At 39.4% G+C, this 24,318-nt stretch overlaps 1 protein-coding gene across 6 annotated transcripts in view; it reads left to right on the top strand.

The window, feature by feature from the left end:
- The first annotated feature begins 4,504 nt into the window (after positions 1–4,504).
- Positions 4,505–24,318, top strand: part of TDRD5 (tudor domain containing 5) — a 64,026-nt gene continuing 44,212 nt past the window's right edge. For 4 of the 6 annotated variants that reach the window (XM_031936967.1, XM_031936964.1, XM_031936968.1 and 1 more), the window contains exons 1-7: positions 4,505–5,216; positions 5,748–6,016; positions 9,334–9,741; positions 11,027–11,208; positions 12,002–12,085; positions 20,453–20,509; positions 23,446–23,599. In XM_031936967.1, the coding sequence (XP_031792827.1) occupies positions 4,585–5,216; positions 5,748–6,016; positions 9,334–9,741; positions 11,027–11,208; positions 12,002–12,085; positions 20,453–20,509; positions 23,446–23,599 (1,786 nt within the window). In that variant the 5' untranslated portion in view covers positions 4,505–4,584. The remainder of the gene's footprint in view (positions 5,217–5,747; positions 6,017–9,333; positions 9,742–11,026; positions 11,209–12,001; positions 12,086–20,452; positions 20,510–23,445; positions 23,600–24,318) is intronic. The other 2 variants (XM_031936965.1, XM_031936966.1) reach the window with 2 other exon arrangements.

Raw genomic sequence — 24,318 nt, forward strand, 5'->3', positions numbered from 1 at the left:
CCACCTGCTCTATCCAAGAAACAGCCTGGTTTCCTGGCAGTTTTCCAGGGGCCCTTTGTGTTTGGTGTCTTGCTCCCAACAAGGCGTAGCCCCATCTGCTCTTTCCAGGTAATAGCCTTGTTTCTAGGTTTGCAATTTGCCCTCTGTACTGAAACTAGAGATTACCTTACTTGTCTGCTCTGCTACTGGGCCATGACAGAGGGTCTCGGTTGTTGATTTGCGGTGATTAAGACCCTATCACTAGCTTTCCTGGAAACTGTCTTGAGCTGGACTGAGCACCTCTTTCACCCTAGCGAGACTAACCTTTCTTGAAGTCCTTCCAACCTATCTTGAGCTGGAGAGTGATTTCATTCTGTCAGGTTCTATTCAGAGGCTTGGTTTAATGTGGTTTTAGAGCTACAAAACTCAAGAAGCTTCTTGGCTTTACTCTGACATCTTGGCTCTATCCCTAGAATTCCCCTCTATTATATATTTTAACTGAGTATTATCTCAAATTAAGCATGTCTAAAAGAGAATTATCTTTTTTCTCAAACTCACCCCTATCCCAAATTTATCTACCTTTGTCAAGTGTATCCATCCTTCCAGGCACTGAGGTTCACAACTTTATTATGTTCAGCTTATTCACTTTAGCCAACAAATCCAAACAATTCCCAAGTCTTGTCATGTTTCTCTCCATAATATTATTTGCAATTATTTCTTTCCTATTTATACAAACACTAGGCTCTAATTACTTCTCACCTAGATTATGCCAATGACTTCCTAATTGGTTTCCCTGCCTCAAGTCACTTGCCATTCCAATCTATCCTTCTCAAAGCTTACAAAGTGAATTTCCTAAAGCATAACTGATTTTCTTAATCAAAAAATTCCAATGTTTTCCTATTGCCTTTAAGACCAAGTAGAAATCCTTCTGTTTAGCTATTAAAGCTCTTCCCAATCTGGTCTCAATCTACCTTTCTAACTGTATTTATGCAATATTCTCCTTGCCCTCCTCTATAGTTAGGTAGCCCAAGCTTGCTGTTCATCTCCATGACTTCAAATTCTTTATCCTTGGGGCTAGAATGAAGATTTTATTTCATTAGTTGCTGGTGTCTGGATGTATAGTGTGTTCAAGAGGTTTGGCACCTCGGGTATGAGGGCTGTTAAGCCCTTTTCAAGACTGCTCATCCACCTTTGATGTTTGTCACTCAATTCTCACCTATGACTCCAAGAAGCTGTAGAATGTACAACAGTCGCACCCCAGTAAAACCATCTTGGCAGAGAGGTTAAAAAAACAGAGAGGTTAACCATGATGGGTAAGTTTGGTTTACATCTACTCTGAGCACATGATAACTTCCCTTGGTAGAATGGGTGGATGAGAAGAATTTGTTCCAATGACCATGAAAGCAAACACTGTGGAGCACTCTTTCCATTGTACCAGCTGTCCTGTATTTAGTTTTAGTAGAGGTTTATAGCATGGAAACACACTAGATAAGGGGACAGTCATATCAGTCCTATAGACATCAGACCCCCCACTATTCCCAATTCCAGGTTGCATGGTAAGTTTTTACCCACTGAGAGGTATGTGAAGTCATTTGGAACAACTTGCTAGAGCTAAAAAAGGAAAAAAAACAAAAAATAAAAAACAGGCAGCAACATATAAATAAATGGAAAGAGTTCTATCCAGAGACTCAGGATCTGGGTTCTTCACCATTTGCCTATTTGACCCTAGTTAAGTCACATAAATTTCTAAATGTTTACTGAAACTAAACTGTTTTTTTTACTCTTCTGTAACATGACAAAGTTGGCTTAGATAGCTTCCAAGATCACTTTTATCCAAAATCTATGATCCTATAACAATCATGTATACATTTCCCCCAATTACTTATTAAAACATTTTTTAAACAATTTTGTTTTGAGTTCCAAATTCTTCCTTCCTTTTTTCCCTCCCAAACCTATGACTTCCTAATCTTTACCTGGGACTTCTATATACCAACAAAGAATGAGCTGGAACTTCTTAGTTTTTGAAACCAATTTTCTTATACTGTCACATCCTCCCTTTCTCTCCATCATCTCAGTGGACCATTTAAAAAAGGAATTGGGTTACTATAGATAATATAAAATATCTGGGAGTCTACCTGCCAAGATAATGTCAGGAACTATATATGGATACTTTTTACAAAATACTTTCAACACAAATAAAATCAAGATTCAATAAATTGGAAGAATATAAAATCCTCATGTGTAGGCCAAGTTAAAATAATAAAAATGACAATTCTACCTAAATTAATCTACTTATTCAATGGCATACCAATAAAACCCCAAGAAATTATTTTACAGAGCTAGAAAAAAATAATAACAAAGTTCATCTGGAAGAACAAAAGGTCAAGCATTTCAAGGGAATTAATGAAAAAAATTCAAATGAAAGTGGCTTAGCTATACCAAACTATATTATAAAGCAGTGTCATCAAAACTATTTGGTACTAAGAAATAAAGTAGTTGATCAGTGGAATAGGTTAGGTTCACAAACCACAAGTCAATGACTATCGTAATCTACTGTTTGATAAATCCAAAGCCCCCAGCTTCTGGGATAAGAATTATTTGACAAAAATTTCTGGGAAAACTGGAAATTAGTATGGCAGAAACTAGCTATTAACACATACCTAACACGAAGATAACGTGGAAATGGGTTCATGATTTAGACATAGCGATATTCATAACTTAGAAGAACAACGGATAGTCTACCTCTCAGATCTGTGGAAAGAATTTGCCACCAAAGAACTATATTAATTAAGTTTTATTATATTAATGTATGGATGGATGTGGAAAACTGCGTTTATTTTGAAAATTGAAAAGCTAAAAAAAAAAAAAGAGAGAGAGAGAGAAAAGGAATTGGGGACTTGGGACTGGCCAAGTCCAAAGTACTATGAGAAACTTAAACTTTACTTTCACTTTAGAGACTTACGCTGTAGGAAATGGGGAGTGGGGATCAGGAAAGAGAAATTCATTGTGTGTGAAAATAGGTATACAGATCGATAAGCAAGCATGGCCAAGAAATCCACTTTGACCGAAACTGATGACATGTGGAGAGTAATATATGATATGACTAGAAAGACATCTTGGAGGCAGATTGTGGAAGGCTCTAAATATGGTAAGTATTCTTGTTCAGTAAACATTTCAAAACTAAAGGAGAGTGGGCTATAAAGCTGCCCAATTTGACCCACTGATTCCATTACTAAGTATGTATTCCAAAGGACTCACAGAAGACGGACTCACATGTACAATAGTATTATTTATAGCAGCTTTTTTGTGGTAGCAGTGAATTGGAAGTTGAGGAACAGCATCAATTGGGGAATGGCTTAACAAAGTGTGCAATGCAATTGTGACGAAGCACCGTTGCGCTGTGTAGGGAATGAAGAGGGGCTAGCTTAAAAACAAAAACAAGCCAAGGGCAGTGAGAACAACTTCCAAATCATCATGCGCAGTTATCATAACGATAACGACCTGCCAAGACCCGGCTACTCTGATCATCCAAAAACCATCCCAAAGGACTCATGATGGGGATTAAAAAAAAAAAAAAAAAAAAAAAAAAAAAAAAAAAAAAAAAAAACCGCCATCCGCTTCCAGAGAGAACTAAGGGATGAACCCAAACAAGTATCTTCTCACTATATTTTTCTTACTTAAAAAAAAAAAAAAAAAAAACGCCTAACATGGAATATTCTAGGATGATTTCCAAAATAATTGCTGTCGATTTCACCACACTGTTGGGTAGGAGGAGAAGGAGAGAACTAACTTAAAGTTAAAAGAATGTTAAATTTAAGTACGCCAAAGGAACGAGTCTTTGATCCAGATACGAGAGATAATTGCTGTGATGTCTACCGAAAACGCATAGGGAGGAGGAGACTCGACCTAGTACCAAAACCACTGTTAAATTTTAACGCTACGCCCAGAGGCGAACGGCAGTCCTGTCCCAGGACCCAGAGAGCTATCCTCTGAGGAGCTCTGTCAAAGAACCAAGCAAATAGTGTGATAAGTGGCGCTGTATTTCAGTTACAAAAGGACGGTCTGGGAAGTTTTCGCCCGCCCAGGAGGCGCTCATGGGCCAGAGTCCGGTCGACGGCGGAGGGGCCCGGCTCCGCGTGGAGGGCAGGCTCGCAACAGATTTGCCAAGCCAAATAGGGAGAGCGGCGCTGATTTACGCCCACTGGCTCTCGCAGCCCCAGCCTGTCGGAAGGCTTGCCGCCCGGAGGGTGGGCCCTGGCTTTCCACGAGCAGCATCCCCGGCCTCGGGCCCGAGGGGCCCCAGCGGGAGGGCAGCGCTGGCAAGCTTGCCGGGCACGAGGCCGGAGTGGCGCCGCCGCCCACCCTGCGCTCCTCCGCAGTCCCCAGCCCCGTGGTCAGGCAGGCTCGCCTGCTCCCGGGATGCGGTGGCCCTTCGGCTTCCACGCCAGCTCCTCGCCCTCGGGGCCCAGGATGCCCGCGAGGCAGCGCGATGGCCGCTGGGCCAGCCGGCACGAGCCCTGCGCCCGGCCGACGCCACCCCCGCGCTTCCTCCTCCGGGTCGCCACCCCCGTGGTCAGGGCAGCTCCGCTCCTGCTCCCCCCGGGGATGTGCCACAGGTGTTCGGGCTCCGACCTCGCTCTGCTCTCGGCGGCCCTGAGATGCCCCTGCCGGCGCCCGCCGCTGCCCCGGCCGCCGCCGCCTCCCCTGCCGCTACGGCTCCGCACGGCCCTTTGGCCGCGGCCACAGGAGCCAACGGTCGCCGGCCCGGGGCGGGGCCCCGGGGTCCCGAGGGCGAGGGGCTGGGCCCCTATCCCGGGCACTGCCGCTGCAGCGGCCGCCCGGCCCGCGCCCAGATCCCGGCCCGCGGCCCCCAAGGCGGCGGCCCGAGCCGCGGCCGGCGCGAACGCGCGTGGGCCGGGTCGCAGAGGGCGGGGCAGGACGGCGACGCCCCCGCTCCCGGCCCTCTCCTGCGGCCTCGCGGCGCCCCAACTGTCCCGAGGGCCCCGGCGGCCTCGCGCAGCCTCCCGCCAGGGGCCCGGCGTCCCGCGTCCCGGGCGTCAGGACGGGCGGGCGCCGCTGCGCAGGCGCAAGGCCCCTCCTTCACAGCTCGCTCTTCTGCCCGCCGCGCCGCGCGCACAGGACAGCGGGCAGCGGGAGAAGCCAGTGGCGGCGGCCGCAGTGGGCGGAGAGAGAGGGGAGCTGAGCTCTAGCGGGGGCCCCGTGGCCCAGCTCGGCGGGTGAGCGGCGGGGAGAGACCGCCCCGGCCGCGCCGGGCCCCCCCCCCCCCCTCGCTCAGCCGCGGCCGCACTGGCCCTGCGGCCTCGGCCTGAGGGAGACGTTGGGCCCGTGCGCGGACGTTGGGGGGCGGCGGGCTGGGGGCGAACGTTGCGGAGCTGGGGTCCGGCCCGCGAGGGGGGGGAAGTGCCGGCCCAGAGCCGGGGGCTGAGTGGCGGGTGGGGGCAGAGCCGCGGGCGGGACTGGCCGGGGAAAAGGTGGGGACGAGCCTCGAGGCGGGGCTGGAAGCCGGAGCTTTGCAGCCGCTTTTCGGTGCACCCCGAGAGCGGCCCCGGGGGCCGGCCGGACTTCGAGCCCCAACTCCCGGAGAAGTCTTGACAGCTCCGGGCCGAAGAGGCGGGGCCGGCCGGGCCGCGGGGCTAAGCCGTGAGCTTGCCGATCCTGCCTTTTTTTTTTTTTTTTAACTTTTTTTTTATTTTAATAGCGATCGCAGCTGGTGTTAACGTTTAAAAGTAGCCCCTTTTCTCATGCAGCTGTGTGGCTTCTCGGTCCTCCTCTAGTGTCGGCAGCATGTCGGACCAGGAGAGGATCCAGGAGTGCCTGCGCAAGGAGATCCGCTCGCTGCTCATCTCCACCAAGGACGGGCTGACCCCGCAGCAGCTGGAGAGGGAGTACCTCTCGATGGTGGGCAACCACCTGCCTCTCCGAATCCTGGGCTACCGCTCCACCATGGAGCTGGTCCTGGACATGCCGGACGTGGTCAGCGTCTGCCCCTGCGGCGACGGCACCGTCATCCTCAAAGGTAGCGCAGCCCCCGGGGCTCGGGGCTTAGGGGCCGGGCGGGGGCCTGTCCGGGGGCCAGGGCCGTGAGAGCGCCAAGGCCCGTGTCACAAGGCCCGCCTGGCATCCGCCCAGGGGATCTGTGACCCAGCCGCCTGGGAGCCACCCAGACTTTATCGGCGAAACCTTCGGGTTGTGTGCTCGCGATGTGCGGCACGTCCGCCTCTCCTGCCCTCAGTTCCAGCCTTTCAGAGACTCTTCTTCACACTTGTAGCCATATAACTTCACCAGAAGAATGCTCATTTTTAAAAGAGAGGCCTTTGTTTCGGAGAACCTGGTGTCTTGAAAGATACTAGATCATTCCCCGAAGGCAACCCGGTGAATTCCCCTTTTCCTTTCAGTTTTGGGGGCGGCTCGCAGCCTTGCAGTCGCTGTCCAGGAGACTTTTTCTTACACGTTGTCCGTCTAAGTGGTGCTGTAATGATGACAGACGTTCCTCATAGCCTCTTATTTCTTGAGTGGGGGGCCCACGTAGAATCTGACTGCCAACATGTTTCGGGAGTTGTCAGCCACCTGGCATATGCAGACAGAGCGCTCACCCAGCTGTCTGAACGTTGTTTGACTTGGACTTTGCATTGGATCTCTTCTCGGGAGTGATCATCGAAAAAATAGTTACATTACTTGTGTTTTCCACTTTAGCCCTCTCAACCTGCTAAACCTCTTTTCTTGATAGGAATGCTCAGACACTCACTGAACAGCACTCTTTTGATTAAATGTTTCTTAAATTATTCATTTTTACATAGATGGCAGATATCTTGTTGGAGAAAAGCATTTAAGGCCGTATTTTGTTTTACCAAAAATCTTCTGTCCTTCTAGTCAACAAGCTTTTAAGCATAGAGGGGATCTTAGCTTTTAAGCTATTGTTTTTCAGCCCTCTTCCTGGTAGGATTTCCTTAACAGAAATAGTGCTTTGTCATTTTCTTCTCAGCTCATTTTACAGATGAAGAAACTGAGGCAAATGAGGTGAAGTGACTTGCTCAGATCACATAGCTGGTAAGGATGTGAGGCCAGATTTGAACTCAGGGCTTCCTGACTCAGAGCCTGACTTTCTTATCCTCTGCCATCTATACGTATTAATCAGTTATGTGATAGTAACGATGTGGTCAGCTAGTGAATGTTGCTTTTGAAAACTGGCCTCTTTTTTTTTAAATATTCTCTGCCAAGGTTGACCTTGATGCACATGTAGATTATTATTATAATTTTGTAGTTGAAGAAAACATACGATTTAGTGGTTATTGATGTTCTTTTATTTTTTGGTAGTTCAAAGATGTTTTTCCATGCCTTTATTACCACCTCCTTCCATGTGACTTTAAAAGTTAATTTATATTCTCCATTGGTATAAGCCCTGGATCATCATTTTTTTTCTGTTTGGCAAACTAAGTCAAGTATTTTCTCATTAAGATTTTTGAGACTCTTGGTCATTATGGCAATTTATTTACATCTTGAACATCTATATGAAATTAATGTAATTTTTTATATTGATGTCCTTTTCTCCATGAATTCCCTGGGTAATTACATCAAGAACTTGTATAAATAGGTCAGGCTGAAATTATTATAATTGCGCTTGCTATCTTTTTCTTGTGTTTATTCTTTCTACTTTTGTATTTTAATTATTGCTTTAACAAGTTCATAGTCTGACTACACAGATACTTGATTAAAAAATAACTTATCAGTAACAAGTTATTTTCTATCAATAATTTGGGTCATTTTTGTTATGTTATTTAGTGCTTACCTTGTCCAACACCTTATGTTTCTTTTCTCAAAGCAAGTATTCATGGTGTATATAGAGCTATGTTATCTACAATCCTTGGCTTCTCTCCTTTCTCCTGAGCAGTATTTTCTAGTGTGGTGGTTCGTTTCTAGTCCTACTTTTGTGTTATCTTTGTATATCAAATTACATCTTAGATTTTGAAGTTCTTAAGTTCTTTGTAAAGGTTCTCTGTCCCTTTGCCTTCAAAGGATGTTGATGAATATGGATCTTTTTGGATATAATCTTTCAGAAAAATAGTTTATATGAACATTCTGATAGGAGATGATTAGATGTCCATGAACTGTCTCAGATGCCTTTGGAAGGGTGATAAAAACCACCTCTAACAACTTATTTTGCTTCTCTTATATTTTCATTTATAGCAAGAAAGCCAAAATAGTAAAATTCAATTCTTCTAATATGTCATTAGACAAGGTTCCCAAGTTAATTCACTTAGATGGTCTAAAAACAACAACTATTAACATCCCCTTCCCTCTTTTCCTTCACTTTATCACTGTAGTTGAAGAAGCAGAAGTTGGGAAAGGGCATGTACATGACTTTTTATTTTGCATTTTTTTTCATTTGGTCATCATGGACAAAAAAAAATTATCAAGTATTTAACTTAATGAAGATGAGCATTTCTCTACTTAGTTAATCTGATCCTAAAAAAGCAGATGCCATTTGTTACTAAGACTCTTACTAGAAGCCAGACAGAATTTGCCCCTTTCTGGAATGGACTTTATACCAACCTGGATCACTCCATGCTCCAATGAATGAGGGCTTGCCCAGGATCACACATCTAGTAAATGTTCACTACTAGGATTCAAATTCAGTTTTGCTCTGATGTATAGGATTACAGATTTACAAAACTAGTAAATTAGTTGTAAGATCCCTTTGAGATTATCAAGTCCAACCTTCTGATTTTACAGACGAGGAAACTGGAGCCCAGAGAACTTAAATAAGTAACTTGGCCAGCAGCTTGGAGCTACTAAATTCTGAAGCAAGATTTGAACTTAGATCTTGCTGACTACCAAGTCCACCATTCTCTCACTCATACTGTAATGTTTCTAATATTTAGATCCCTGGAAAAATAATATTGATGAACAAAATCATTTTAGTGAGTTTCAATTCTTCTTGGAGTTTATAAGCAATATTTCTGCTTTTCTCTATCCTCTGGAAAGGGTAACCTTAAAATAAACAAAAAACAAGAAGTATAGGAAGAAGGGAAAAACACTAGATGTGATATCCATTCTTGTGGCTTTTTTTTTTTTTGATCCCAAGTGCATCCCTTCCCAAATATTAAAACACAAGGCAATGTGAAAGCTGCATGTGTGTATATCTTTTTGTGTCTATATGATATGTCTGTATATAAGTGTATTATGCATACATGTGTGTAATATAGTATATTATACAGATATATATATGTACACACACACAGTTTATTAACTACTATCAAATAAAAGGAAAGATTGTCTGTAGGAAGCTGAAGGAGGAACTGTAGAGTCTTAATTAACCTTTTCTTCCATTTTCAGCCATTCCAGATGAAACAACCAAAGGAATAGCAAGTTTAGTGGCAAAACAAAGAAGTAGTAACAAGCTTCGAAATTCCACACAGAAGGGAAGAGCAAATGTTGGTTCTAGTTCTGGTTCTCGTCGGAGACTACCTTACCGGGGAAGGATACCCCCCATTCTTCCAGCTGTGGTAAAGAGTGAGCTAAAGGACCTCCTGGCTTTTTCTCCAATACTCCTTTCTGATTTTGAAAAGGCTTTTGCAAAGCGATTTGGACGGTCATTCCAATACATGCAATATGGATTTCTTTCTATGTTTGAAGTTCTGAGTGCAGCTTCAGATATCATTGCTGTTGAGCAGACCAGGGCAGGTTCTTTGTTGACCTTAAAACGAAATCTACCAAGTGAACAGAAGAGGGGGTTACCAGCAGGTAAGAGCCTCACCATCACTAACAAGTTTAGATTTTTTTTTTCCTACACAAACTCTTATTATAACTTAGTAGACATAACATACGTTTACTGATTAATTTTTTATCATCTGAAACACTTATCTAGTGGCACCAGTTTTCTAGCCTATCTGGATTTCCTAGTGTCGATGCTTAAATAGTACCTGAAGAATTTTGATGTTGTTTGTAGTATAATAATATTTTGTTTTTTCTTATATTTAATGATTCTTAATGGTTTACAAGTAAATTTTTATATAGATTTTTATTTGATCCTTACCAGGTCTTTGGAAAATAGGCATTGTAGACTTTATAAGATCTATCAAGAGAACACATTTGAAAGTGTAATCATTTTCCCTTTTACAGGGGCACAGCTTTGGGGTATGAATGGAGCTATGGGGAGAAATGCCCAATTAAATTAACCAAATTAACCTTGGGTTGTCAGGTGAGAGAGATCTATGCCAGTTTGTTGTCAATATGTACAGCGTAGGTATTCTTATAATTTTTTTTTAACAAATGAGGAAACTAAAGTTCAAAACAAGTAAGTTATTTGCCAAAAATCACTTAGCTAGTACAATTGGATTTCATGTGTTTTCATTTTGGACTGCTGAATCCATTGTTCAGTCCAGTTTTTTTTTTCCCACTTAAATGCAATCTTGTTTAAGATGAAGGTTACTTAACTCTGGGAGATGACTATGAACCCACTACATAGAATTCCCAATCCCTCTATTTTTCTCTGCCTGTATTTTTTATTTCCTTCACAGGCTAACTGTACACTATTTCAAAGTCTGACTCTTTTTATACAGCAAATTAACTGTTTAGACATGTATACATATATTGTATTTAATTTATACTTTAACATATTTAATATGTATTGGTCAATCTGACATCTGGGGGAAGGGGGGGTGAGGGAAAGGAGAGAAAAAGTTAGAACAAAAGGATTTGCAACTGTCAATGCTGAAAAATTATCTACGCATATATCTTATAAATAAAAAGCTATAATAAAAAAATTAATCATCTTCCAAAAAAAAAAAAAAAGATGATTACTTGTTACTGTTATAGTTGAAGTAAGTACCATTTAACAAATGGGAACCTGGTTGAATAATTCCTTCCCTATTGTGAGTAGTTGATGGCCTTTCTCGTAATCTTATTTTATTAATAAAATGATAAAATTGTGGGGATAAATTATTAGTCAGTTTCTTGAAAGTGTGTTAAGGCAATAAGCTTGGCTTTTGATAAGATTTTTTTCACTTTTCTTTTTTATACATGTAAGGTAAAACACCACAAGTTGGAACAAAACAACCCAAATCCTCCATGCCAACACCTATAGTAAGGACATATTTACCAGAACCTGCCTCAGCTACTGAAACACTGAAACAGCCACATCCAGTAAAAACCACAGAATTGAATGGCATGGAGACATCATGTTTGGACCAGTCTGAAAAATTAAACCAGGTGAGAAACTTTGGAAGTGGTAATGATTTAGAAAAAGTCATTGCTTGCCTCTTAAATAGAACATAGGCCAACCAGACATTTAAAAAAAAATTTTAGATTTTTAAAACAAAATTATTTAGTTATTTTAGGAATAAGTAGACTTAATTTTTCACATGGAAGTCCCTAGGAATCCCTAAATATTTACTAAATCTGATAAAGCAATGAATGCATATTTGAAAATAAGTGCCCTTAAAGTCATTCTAATATCAAACTCAAAGGAACAGAGATTCTTTTGGGATTTCAATCTAAGTGTAATAATGGGTAGTGCTAGGTTTTAAAGAATTTTAATTAATGCCAAAAATGAAGTTGAAGAATGGAAACAAATGGAAATCCATTCTCCAGTCAGCTAATGTTCATTAGAGGGTCATAGAGAAACTGTAGTTAGGAGAGTTCCTCATGGCTTTTTAAAAAAAAAAAAAAAGGAAAGAAAAAGTGCTGGTAAGCTAATAGTGTTAACTAAAAATTATTATAAGAAGAAAAAGTTCTAGATAAAAATAATGGGTAGGTGAAGACTCTTCCACTTCAACATTAATCTCATTGTAGATGACATTGATTGATGAGAAATTTCAAAGTAAGACCATATTTTTGATGATAAACCTTAGCTGAATGAATAATGCTTGAATATATCCAACTTGCTTGTTGATTTTTTTTGAAAAATATGTTTGCTGAAGTAAAAGAAATGTCATTTTGTATCCCCTTGATATTTTGCCTTTTATCATCTTGGCACCATAGTTTTATTTTTTATTTTTTGAAGCTCGAAAATACATTCAAATCAGTGATTGCACAAATTGGACCAGGAGGGACAATCAATTCAGAGCTAAAGAAGAAAATAAAATTTGTAAGTGTAACATACTTCTGGGAAATATATAAAAATGAAGGGATTTGGGCAGGGGGGAGCACTAATGGTGTAACAGCAGAAGAGTCCTGGAGTTATAATATGAGGATCTGGGATTAAATAGAATATTGTTAATGATTTTCTTTGTGACATTGGACAAGTTATTCTCATCTCAAAAGTTTAGAATGTCACTTAGTCTTTCTTTCTGTCCCAGTCTTTACCTTTATATAATCAAAAACTTCAACTGACTTGTTTTGTTTTGTTAGAAACTTGTTTTGATTTGTTAGAAACCCTAGCCTTCTAATTCATCAATCTGTTCCAACTTCTATGACCACCTCACCATTTCAGCCTTATATAGACATGGTCACATCCCTGACTTCATCTTATATAACTGTTCTGTTTGATCTAGAACTCTGAATTTATTTTTCCCTATCCACGTATCTCCCTGTACTTCACTTTTCCTGTATTTATTTTTTGACCTCTCCAAGATCTCCAGGTATTCAGTTGCATCCTGTCTATCACCTCAACTCTGGTTTGTCTTTAATTCCCCTGAAAACGTTGACCCTATTGTTAACAAAATAACTTCTGCTCTCAAATTCCTTTTCCACTTACCCTGTACCTTCTTTAGTCTTGGGTTTACCCCTTCTCTCTACCTTATCTGCCTGTCTGCACATGGTAGGGAATATGGCTGATCTTGACACAACTAAGCAAATTGACTTCACCACAGAATTCTATTGCTTAGCCTCAATGGGTCCTCAAAGTTATAGAGCAGACCTTTTATATTCTCTAATAGATTCTGTGTTGCAAACTGACCCTCTTCCTTCCATAATTGTTCAGACTTCTTTCCCATTCAGCAGGGACTCTCACATCAACTTATTATCTGAGAAAATGGAGCCCCATTTTCTCTCATGTCTGCTATTCTACACCTTAGAATAACTTTAGAATTACCTTTCATTCTTTCCTCTTTTGCTCTATTGTGATAAAGAAGTAGCCTTTCTCTCTTCACCAAGACCAAACTTCTCTTGTGCCCCGAGTTCTTTCCCTTCCTGTTTTCTCTTGGAGTTGAGCGCTTCATTCATTTGCTCTTTCTCTCATTTTTTGTATTTCTTCAATCTAGTGACTCCTTACTGTCAACAAACCTGTCAAGGTCTACACTATACTTTTAAAAATTGTTTTAAAGCTTTTTATTTTGAAAATACATCATAGTTTTTCAGCTTCATCCTTGCAAAATCTTGTGTTCCAAATGTTTTTTCTCCCTTCTTTTCCCCTCCCCCTAGACAGCAAGTAATCCAACAAATGTTAAACACGTCATTCTTCTATACATATCTCCACATTTACCATGCTGCACAAGAAAAATCAATCAAAAAGGGAAAGAAAATAAAATGCAAGCAAACAACAGAAAAGAAGAAAATACTTTGTTATGATCCACACTTGGTTCCCACAGTCCTCTCTGTGGGTGCAGATGGCTTTCTCCTTCACAAAATCATTGGAACTGATCTGAATCACCTTGCTGTTGAAGAGCCATGTCCATCAGAATTATCATATAATCTTGGTGTTGCCATGTACAATGATCTCCTGGTTCTGCTCATTTCACTTAGCATTAGTTCTTGTAAGTGTCTCCAGGCTTTTCTGAAATCATCCTGCTGGTCGTTTCTTCTAGAGCAATAATATCCCATAACATTCATGTACCATAACATATTTAGCCATTCCCCAATTGATGAGCATCCACTCAGTTTCCAGTTTCTTGTCATTACAAAAAGAGCTGCTATAAACATTTTTGCACTTTTCCCTCTTTTATGATTTCTTTGGGATATAGACCCAATAGAATCACTGCTGGATGAAAGGGTATACATACAGTTTGATAGTTCTTTGGGCAGAGTTCCAAATTGCTCTCCAGAATGGTTGGATCATTTCACAATTTCACCAACAATGTACTAGTGTCCTAGTTTTCCCACATCCTCTCCACATTCATCCTTATCTTTTCCTGTCATCTTAGCCAGTCTGAGAGGTAGGTCTATACTATTCTTGAAAAACAACCAGCACCGTGAACAGATCCAGCCATTCTGGAGAGCAATTGGAAACTATACTCAAAAAATTATCAAACTGTGCATACCCTTTGATCCAGCAGTGTTACTACTGGGCTTATATCCCAAAGAGATCTTAAAGAAGGAAAAGGGACCCACGTGTGCAAAAATGTTTATAGCGGCCCTTTTCATAGTGGCAAGAAACTGGAAATTGAATGGATGCCCATCAATTGAAGAATGGCTGAATAAATTGTGGTATATGAATGCTATGCAATACTATTGTTCTGTAAGAAATGACCAGCAGGATGATGACCCAGGAAGTCATTATTATTAGATTTCTTATCCCTACCAAAGGAGTAAAGTGAATGTCTTTTTATGTTTTCTTTGAGATCATGCTTGTTCTTTGTAATTTTTTGGCACTCACTTTTGATCATTTTGTGGTGATTATTTTTTCCATTTGTGTGTTGTTTGTAGTCACTATATATATTGTTTTCTTGGCTCTACTTTGTTCATTTCTTTATTTAAGCCTTTCTATGCCTCCTATATACATCATAAATATAATTTACAACAGTAATATTTGATTACTTAAATGTGCTGTTTGTTGAGCTATTCCCTGATGTCAGCATCTATTTTGTTTTCAGTTCTTTGCTATCCCACAAAATGTTGTTATAAATGTTTTCATCTCTATAGGAAATAGTCTTTTTCTTAGTGTCCTGCATGCGGGGCAATGGGGGGGGGTTATTATATGTCTAGTATATCTGTGTCTGTCTGCCTGCCTATGTGTATATGTCTTTCTTTCTCTCCCTCCCTCTTCTGGAGGTGGCTAAGTGGTAGAGATATAGAGGGCCAGACCTAGAATCAGGACTTTTTGAGTTTAAATCCAGGTTCAGACACTTATTAGCTGTGTGACCCTGGATAAGTTACTTAACCCTGTTTGCCTCAGTTCCTCATCTGTAAAATGGACTGGAAAAGGAAATGGCAAGCCACTATAATATTTTTGCCAAGAAAATTCCAAATGAGGGAAGTTATGGAAATAACTGAACAACCATAGCACCTATCTCTGTATCAGAAGGTATGACCATTTTAGACACTCTATTTTAACAAATATTAAGTGCATACTTGTTGGAATCTTTACAAACTGTTAAGCCATTAGAGTTGATAGAAACAATAGTTATCTAATTTGGCATGGTTCAATATGATTGATGTGATCTTAGAAGGGAGATATTTTGGACCAGAACTTGAAACAAGGTACTAAGTACAACTGATAGAAACGATGCTTATGTTCACACCTTTAGAGAGCTCATAAGTATCTAAGTACTCAATGGAGTTCACACATTTGGGAGATTTCAGGGATTAGTATGAGATATCAGAATTCACACCTCCCTTAGGGCCAGAGAGCACTCTGGGAGATAACCCAGAATCCCTCTCTCTCCAGAAGGAGGTGTTAACCTTTGGGAGATCATATATATACAGGAAGCTCTTAGAGCTTGATAGAGTTTCTTGGGAACATTGACTGGGGTCGGAGAGGAGCACTCTGGGAGGAAGCCCACAAGCCCTCTCTCTGAGACAAGAGAGATTCATTGCATCTTCCACCTTGGGTGCTGGCTGGAGGCTGAAGAAAGCAGAGGCAGAAGCCAAGGACAAAGCTGCAAGGTCTCTTGGGACCAAGCAGAGAGGTAGGCCTCTGAGCTAACCGGGCTATATTGAAAGACACAATAAAAGATCTGAACTTTTACTAGCTGGCTGCGATTTTGGAGTAATTATTTATTTCAACTGAGACTAAGGCTGCCTCCAGAAAACCTCTCCAAGAAACCAACCCTCTCCCCTAGAGAGAACGCTTATATTTTAAAGAACAAAAAACACCAACATTTTGGCGCCTGAACAAGGACTGACAGGCCCTTCAGTGGATTTCAGTGGAAAAGCTCCTCTCCTTTTTACTCGGAACGGAAAGGTTAACTCCTCCTTCTGGAGAGAATGGGAATTGTTGGAATCTTTACAAACTGCTAAGCCATTAGAGTTGATAGAAACAATTATCTAATTTGACATGGTTCAATATGATTGATTTGGTCTTAGAAGGAGATATTTTGGGCCAGAACTTGAAACAAGGTACTAACTACAACTGATAGAAACAATGCTTGTGTTCACACCTTTAGAGAGCTCATAAGTATCTAAGTATTCATTGGAGTTCACATGTTTGGGAGATTTCAGAGAGCATGCTAGGAGATATCCCACAATCCCACTCTCGGAGAAGTAGCATAAATACAGCTCCAGTGAGCCACTGGAGAGAGTTATTTGGGAACATTCCTAGAGGTCAGAGAGGAGCACTCTGGGAGGAATCCCACAAGCCCTATCTTCGAGGCAAAAGAGATTCATTGTATCTTCTACCTTGGTGCTGGCTGGATGACAAACCTTTGGATTTGGAGACATTCGGAGGGAGCTCTTGGAACCAAGCAGAGAGATAGGCCTCTGAGCTAACTGGGCTATATTGAAGGACACAATAAAAGATCTGAACTTTTATCATCTGGCTGTGTTTTGGAAAAAGAACACCACACATACTATATACTAGGCAATGTGATTAAACTCCAGGTTTACAAATAACAGCCCTTGCTTTCAAGAATATGTACAGAGTAGCTTCCAAGAAGCAGGCGATAGATTTCTTTATAAATGCTGACTTTGTTCAGAAATTTTTCGTTTGTATAAACCTAGCAAAAATCAGGTGACATCCCTTTCTTCCTCTCAGCTAATACTTTTCTCTTATACTACAGCAATAACCTTATAATAGGTCTCCCTGCCTTTATAGTTTTTGCTTTCTAATTTATGCTCTACAGAGCTGCTAAAATAAAATCTTTATAAGATTTGGTGGTGTCAGCTCAAAAACCTTGAGAATGTTTTAGATGCTTCTAGAGTCAAAGGTAAAACTGCTCAGCCTGACACATAGACTTCTTCAGTTTATTCTTAACTTCACTTTCTTATACTGATAACTGCTTTACTTGCAAAATTCTTGTGATCTTGCCATTCACTGAACTTAACATTTCATTTCCATGTATCTGAATTAGCAGTTCCAGAAAATTAAAACAACTACCAGTTTCAAATGTTTGCATCTCAGAATCCTCGTCTTCCTTTGGGCTTAATTGTCCAATTGCTTCCTTCTATATTGTCTGATTTTTGTTCCCCACCTGAGTTACTTATTAGTGCTTGTTTTCATATAATAAATACATCTCTTCATACGTATTTTAAAAAACCCCTGTGAGAGTGGACTGGCTTTATGGTGATGCGTTGTTTGGTTATTGCAACTATGAAACAATACAAAATGGCCCTTACTAGTCTTTTGTGGCCTTGTGCTTCTGTAGTGATTGTGGTAGAGTGGCAGAAGGGGGACAGTAATTTATCTATTGGTACTCTTAAATATTAGATATTTGACTCAACTTACATGTTATTGTACTGAAAAGAATGTTGTGTATTACTGAAAGAACCAAACCAAAAATCTTGAGAATGTCACTACAAATGAAACGAGTTTCTAAGAAGCTCAATAAATAAGTTTTCGGGTTTTCTTGAAAAGGCAAAATGTAGGAGTAAATTATATTGTATGTCCAAAGTCAACACAAAGCATTTCATTGTACACCTTAATTATCCTTAGCATTGCCAGAGAGGATGATATCTGTAGCCTACCACTCTCATTATTTGCAGTATTTTGTTAGTGTTTTTTCTTTTAAAAATGTTTTTTTAACAATAGGTGTAAAAAAAACACAATAGAGGCTTTGTTAGTGTTCTTTTTTATTATGTATAATGTTCTGGTTCTGCTTTCTTCTGCATCAATTTACAAAATTTGTCTTTTCGTGCTTTTCTGAATTCCTTACATTTGTAATTTCAAATTATTGCCTTTTCAATTTCCTGAAACCCTGAAGTAATTTGCCCAATTATACAGTCACAAGTTATAGAGCCATCATTCAAATCCATTTCTGATTCTAACTTCAGAAATCTCTGCTGCAGTTACACTCTTCTTGTTCAAAGCAGTTACTATCCTGGCTATCTCTCCTGCTTTGTTTCAAAAATTCTTTTATTTGATCTGTTGAGGTCCTTTGCATTTTTTAATGTTCATTCATTGTCTTCCAACTGAATGCTCAGATTTGCTAGGAAGTGTGTCCTAGGATCTAAGCCTGAGTTTTTAAATTTACATGTATTGAGTTTCAACCTTTATTCAACTATAATTTTTATAGGAAAATTTAGTGTGTTGCTGACTAATTTTTTTGATATGTAATCTTTTCCCTGAAGTTTAACAAACAATCTTCTGGGTGAGTTGTGTAATTTTTTTCCTTTGTAAAGGGTTTCTTTCAATTTGCAGTGTCATCCATTTTTTTATTATAAATTTTCTTGAATGGTTTTCTGAAATACATGTTATTAGGAGTAGGGATAAATCAATTTTCTAGAACTATTGTTCCCAAAGCATTTGCCATTATTTATACTTAGTTATATGGACAAAACTAACAGTATAATAAAGGTAGAATAAATAATGGCAAATGCTTTGCAATGAGGAAACTACAAAGGGTCATTGTAAGGATCAATATGCAAAGCTTAAAAGTTCTATGGAAATGTGAGCTCTAATTAACTATTGAACCTATTAAAATTTTTTGTTTTGTTTATATTAAGAATTTTTTTAGTGTATTTTTTCACTTCTAGTCCTTTTTTCTGTTTATTCCATTACATTTCTATGTATGTGTGAATGTGTGCATGTACAATATATTTGTTTTACTTGGGAGTATTTTTTTAGCTTGCTCATTTTTAATGAATTTAAATATTCAAATGAGATAGTAATTTTGTTTATTTCTTGGTTATTTCTGTTCTCATTTTTGAGGAGAATAAGAATCCTATATAGTCATTCTTTTTAGAAAGGAAGGAATCCTCCCACTGAATTTAATGTCTTCTTCCTACAAAGGGAGCACTTAGGTAGCACACTGGATAGAGTAATGGGCCTGAAGTCAGGCACTAACTAGCTGTGTGACCTTGGGCAAGCTACTTAACCCTGCTTGTCTCAGTTTCCTCATCTGTTACATGAGTAGCAGAAGGAAATGGTCCTAGATGGGGTCATGAAGAGTTAGACATGATTGAAATGACTCAATAACTGTGCAAAAAAACTTAGGCCTTCTTCATTCTTAAAAAAGCAAACCCCAAATCTTCACTAGCTGCGGCCATCCTCTCAAGTTATCATCTCATGTCTTTTCTCTCCTTCTCAGAGCTAAACTTTTGGAAAAGGCTCTTTGTTTTCATCATTTTCTGATCTTCTGGAACCCTCTGTGGTTTGACTTCTGACCTTACTGCTCAATTGAAACTGCTCTCTCCAGGGTTACCAAGTGAAGATTGCTAGATCTTTGTGGCCTTTTCTCCAGCCCCTCTCCATCAGTTGGTCTGATCACCTGCTCCAGGATCCTCTTCCTGCTGTGGGTTTTTGTGACATTCTTTCTTGACTCTCCTACCTGCCTTACCCACTCTCTTTTTCCTGTGTTGGATCATCCTTTTGGGGGCACTCCAAGCTGTGTCCTGCTTCCGGAACTTTTCTTCTCTTGGTAGGCTTTCTCATTTGGTGAAAGTATTGACTCGCTTGACTTAAATACACCTTTCCATTTCCTGTTTCTTGGTCTTTGTACTGGCTGCACCCTATGCTTTGCTTCTACCTTTTAGAATCCCTGCTTACCTTCAAGATGCAGTATTACCTTTTACATGAAGCTTTTCCTGATAACCTTTAGCTGCCAGTGACCTCCTCTGCTAATAACACCTTGGGTCTATTTTCTTTGAATCTGTAGATGTTCTTTATGTAACTCTGGTGCTAAATAACTAGGCTAATAATGCCTGGTACATATGAAATCCTTGTTGAGGAATGTCCAATATTTTAAAATATGAGAAAAAATGCTATTCAACTTGGAGAAATATACAAAATTTCTGATGGGCAGCAAACAAATTGCTTTGGAGGCAGAGAAGTTCTATCAGATATAGGATGAAATCCCTTTATTTTCCATTTTTGCTTTTCTTTTGCTTCCTCGACATTGTTTCTTTCACAAAATTGCTTCACTTTTGGGTCCAAGATATCCATCATGTCCATGTGTATGTAGCATTTTACTGAACTAGTTCTAGATAATTTTATAGAAATTTTCACTTGTACTTACACTATCTGTCCTTTTTCCTTAAAATATTCTCTATGTATCTCCCAAAAGCTAAGTAAGGTTTAAGAAAAGCTGAAAATATTCAAGTTTCTGAAGTTAATCCTGTTTAAGAATGGTTAGGCTATTTTTAATTCTTGCCAGCCAAAGTTCTAAATGTCTAGCTAATCAGTCTGATATCTTCTTTTCTGTAGGTTGCATCAAAATTTCCACAGGGATTGCTTATTTCTAAATTGCTTGGAGAATTTGAGGTAAGGTTTTTGTTTTCTCTTTTACCAATTAGAAGTCTTGTAAACTTTATTTTCCTAGGGAGATTTAGAAATTGTTCTGCTTCTCCATTGGTGATTCAGTTGCCTTAAATTTTTTAGTAGTTTAATTATAGCATTAAGGCAATGCAGTGTAGTGGAAAGAGCTGTGAACCTTGACTCAGAAAATTAAATATTTAAATGTATTAATGGGAAAAAATTTTTTTAAAATACTAATAATCATTATCATACCATAGAAGTGTTCATTTTCAAAGTGGAGTAAAAAAGAAACCCAACCTGAACAGTTTAAAATAGCATTATTGACGTAGTTGAGTTTACATGTAAATTTTCTGAGATATGCCATGACTACTCTCATCAAACTGTATTGTAACAAAGAATAAATACTACTCTCATCAAACTGTATTGTAACAAAGAATAAATATTATCTGCTTTATGTTGGATACAGTGGAAAATGCTGTCCAACACTGTCCAATAAAAGAGATACAATATATAAGGTTTTATGATAACCCTGTTGAACTTTTTTTTTGTTGTTTTTTTTTTTTCCTTTTTTATGGGCATTTTGTTCAAGTTTTAGATAATATGACATAATATTTTATTTAGTTTACATAATATGACAATAAAATTACAATGTTTTGATGTACTCATGGCTGCAAAAAGATTTTCAGGTTAGTATGTCAGTTATGGAGGCACTGTAGGTTTTTTGATCATTAATTGGATTTTTATGGGACTAAGCCATTAATTAATTAACTAAGAATTTTTTAATGTAGTCTAGTGATTCTCTGGTGATTGCCCAGAAATGCTAGAATCATATTTCTTATGTTCAACTTATTTAATCAAAAACTCTTGACACATCTTATATTTGATTGTAACTTTCTAATCCATATCTCCCACTTCCTCATCTCTTCTAATCCCATTCTTTGCCTTTCTCCAGATCCTGCGCCTCAATATTTTAAGACATTACCTCTGTCCTGACTTTTTCTCTACAGTTTTTCCCCAAGTAGTTAGCCAATTCAACATTACACCAGTCCTCTATTCTTTTGTTCTCTGTCACAACTTGCCAGACTTTAGCCTTGGATCACTCCCATTATCTTTCTACTGGATAAAGAAGTCAAACATCCCTCTTGATGGGACACTAGAACAAATTTATGTTATTTGACTTAATTTCTCTGTTCTTTTTACTGTCTGGCAATGGTTTTGATCTTGTCCCTCTGATTGTCTCCAGTAGATTACCACTTCAGTCAGTCTTTATGATTCATACTTGTTCTGATCTTAAACTTTCCTTATCTACTGGTTCCTTTCTTACTGGGTTCAAACACCAGGGTCTCCCCTATTAGTCAGTTAACATATGTCAGAGTAAGCACAAAGAATACAAAGAGAAGCTTAAGACAGTCACTGCAGACAACTGTGCACTAACAAGATAGACGGAGATCACATTGGAGAGCATCAGCAGAGGGAAGGTATATGAAAGGTGTTACAAAAGTAAAATTAATAAGACTTGGCAGATTTAATGTGGAGGGGAGAGGATGAGGCACCATACCAGTAAAGAGGAGTAGGGAAGAGGAAAGAATTTGGGGGAAAGATAGTCACTTTGGGGTCTGTTGAGTTACAGATGATCTGTAGGTAGTTGGAGATAGAATTTGAGATCAGGAAGAAGATAGATTGTAGACTTGACAATCATCAGATCTCTTGAGAGCTCATTGACTTGCCAAGTGAGAGAGTTTAGAGGGACAAGAGAAAAGGTGTCTAGGACAGAGCCCTGGGGACACCCAAATGTTAGAGACTGTGCCCTGGACCAGGACCAGGAATCAGAACCTGGAGACCGAGAGGATAGAAGATGTGGGCACACAAGGGAGGGCAGCCATTAGGGAGAGAGTGAATGGGGCCCGATTCCCAGCTATGGGTTTCAAGTTTCTTCCTGGAATTCCCTTAGATCTTGAGACCTGACATCCAAAAGTTATGAGTTCAGATCCAGCCTCAGAAATGGGATGATCTGGGGCAAATCTCTTATCTTTCTCTGCTCTGTTTTTTCATCTGTAAAATGGAGGTGATAATAGCACCTCTCAGAATGGGTGTGAAGATAAAATGAGATCTTTGTAAAGTACTTTGTAAACTTTAAAGTGCTGTGTACGTGTTAACTATTCTTTAAAACCAGACTTACTGGAGACATTTCAAACTTCACATGTCAAAAACTGAATTCCTCTTTTCCTCCAGATTTACTCCCTTCTTTGTCTGAAAGGAATCGCTTTCTTCCAATCTCCCACACTCATGACCTTGACCCCTCATCTGTCACACTACACATCCGTTCAGTTGCCAAATCTTGTTGTTTCTCCTTGTATAGCACTACCCCCTTAGTTTAGTTATCATCATTTTTGGCATAGCTTATTGTCCTACTTTTGTCTCCTTGGCCCAAGGCGCTTCCAGACTTTGATACTTGTGTGACTAACTGCACAACTAATTCTAGGTGCTTCCTTTTGCTTCTAGAAACTTCTAGAAGCATAGAAACTTCTCTGATTAACTTGTAAATACTATTATAACCCTGTCCAACATATCTTTTCATTCATATAGAACCTTTTCCCTTCTCACGCTCTGTTCTAATCAAAGTTGTGGACTTTTTTCCTTTAAACATGACCCTCCCTTTCCTGCCTTTCTTGCCTTTTCTCTACCTGTTCCTTATATCTATAATGTACTTCCTCATACTTCTGCTTTATGGAAACCTCTCTTTTTTCAAGACCCAATTCAAACAACAATTTAAACTTTCTTGATCTCAGTAGCTAGTGTCTTCTCCCTCGGATTATGTTGTATTTAATTTCTTTGTATTTTATGTACCAGCACAACATAATGCCTGGCTTAATTAGTGCTTCTTGATAGTTTTGTCCATTTCCTTCTGTCTTTCATTTTAATTTAATTTTTTTTGATGATAGGCAGTTTTTAAAGAGCCACTTTCACCAAAGAGATTGGGATTTTTAAATGTGGCAGAGCTTGTTGGATCTCTTAGTGACATTCTTCATGTTGAGTTCAGGGAAGGTGAACAAGACTTACTGGTGTTTGATGCAGAGATGAAGCATCTGACAACAGGTGAGTTGAAATTAATTATTTAAAGGCTGGCCAAAGTGGTCCACAGTGACCTATAATAGTATATACAGGATAAAATACAAGAATATCTTGTATTGAATTGAATTCCTTTTTGGGTTGGTGAGAGGGGCCTAAATGGATTTTGCATGATAATTTCTTTTAAAGTTCTACTATATTGTCTACCTTTGTATGAAATTATCTCTGTAAATCTTCATATGTATATGACAATTCAATGCTTGACTCATTTTTCAAATGGAAGACTGAATTGATGACTTATGTTTTATAATGAATGACCTCTAATTGTAATTTTACTTACAGGAATTGGTGAATGTATTTATAGTGAGAAAGGAAGTCCTAACCTTGATACTAAAGGGTAGTTAAATTTGCTTTTTTTTCTTTAGCATTTTTGCTTTTGATACTTTATGTTGCTTTTTTTTTTTTTGCTTTTGTATCATTTTTACTTTTGATTATCTGTATTTCTTTCTTCCTCTCTACCTTCCTAAGCTATCTGATAAGTACTTTTAAAAAAGCCTTTCAGTTGCTCTTTGTAAAAGCCAGTCAGTTCCTAATAATACTTCCCTTCCCAGTTTCCCTTTCTTCCCTCAGAAAATCACCTCTGGTAATAAAAGAAATACTTAAGTTAAGCAAGAATAAGTCAGCATCCTACTCTTGTAGTTAGGCATGCTTTACTTTCTATATATTTGTCAAATGATCTTTTTCTA

The sequence above is a fragment of the Sarcophilus harrisii genome, chromosome 4 (assembly GCF_902635505.1).
Source record: "Sarcophilus harrisii chromosome 4, mSarHar1.11, whole genome shotgun sequence".
In the NCBI taxonomy this organism is placed as follows: Eukaryota; Metazoa; Chordata; class Mammalia; order Dasyuromorphia; family Dasyuridae; genus Sarcophilus; species Sarcophilus harrisii.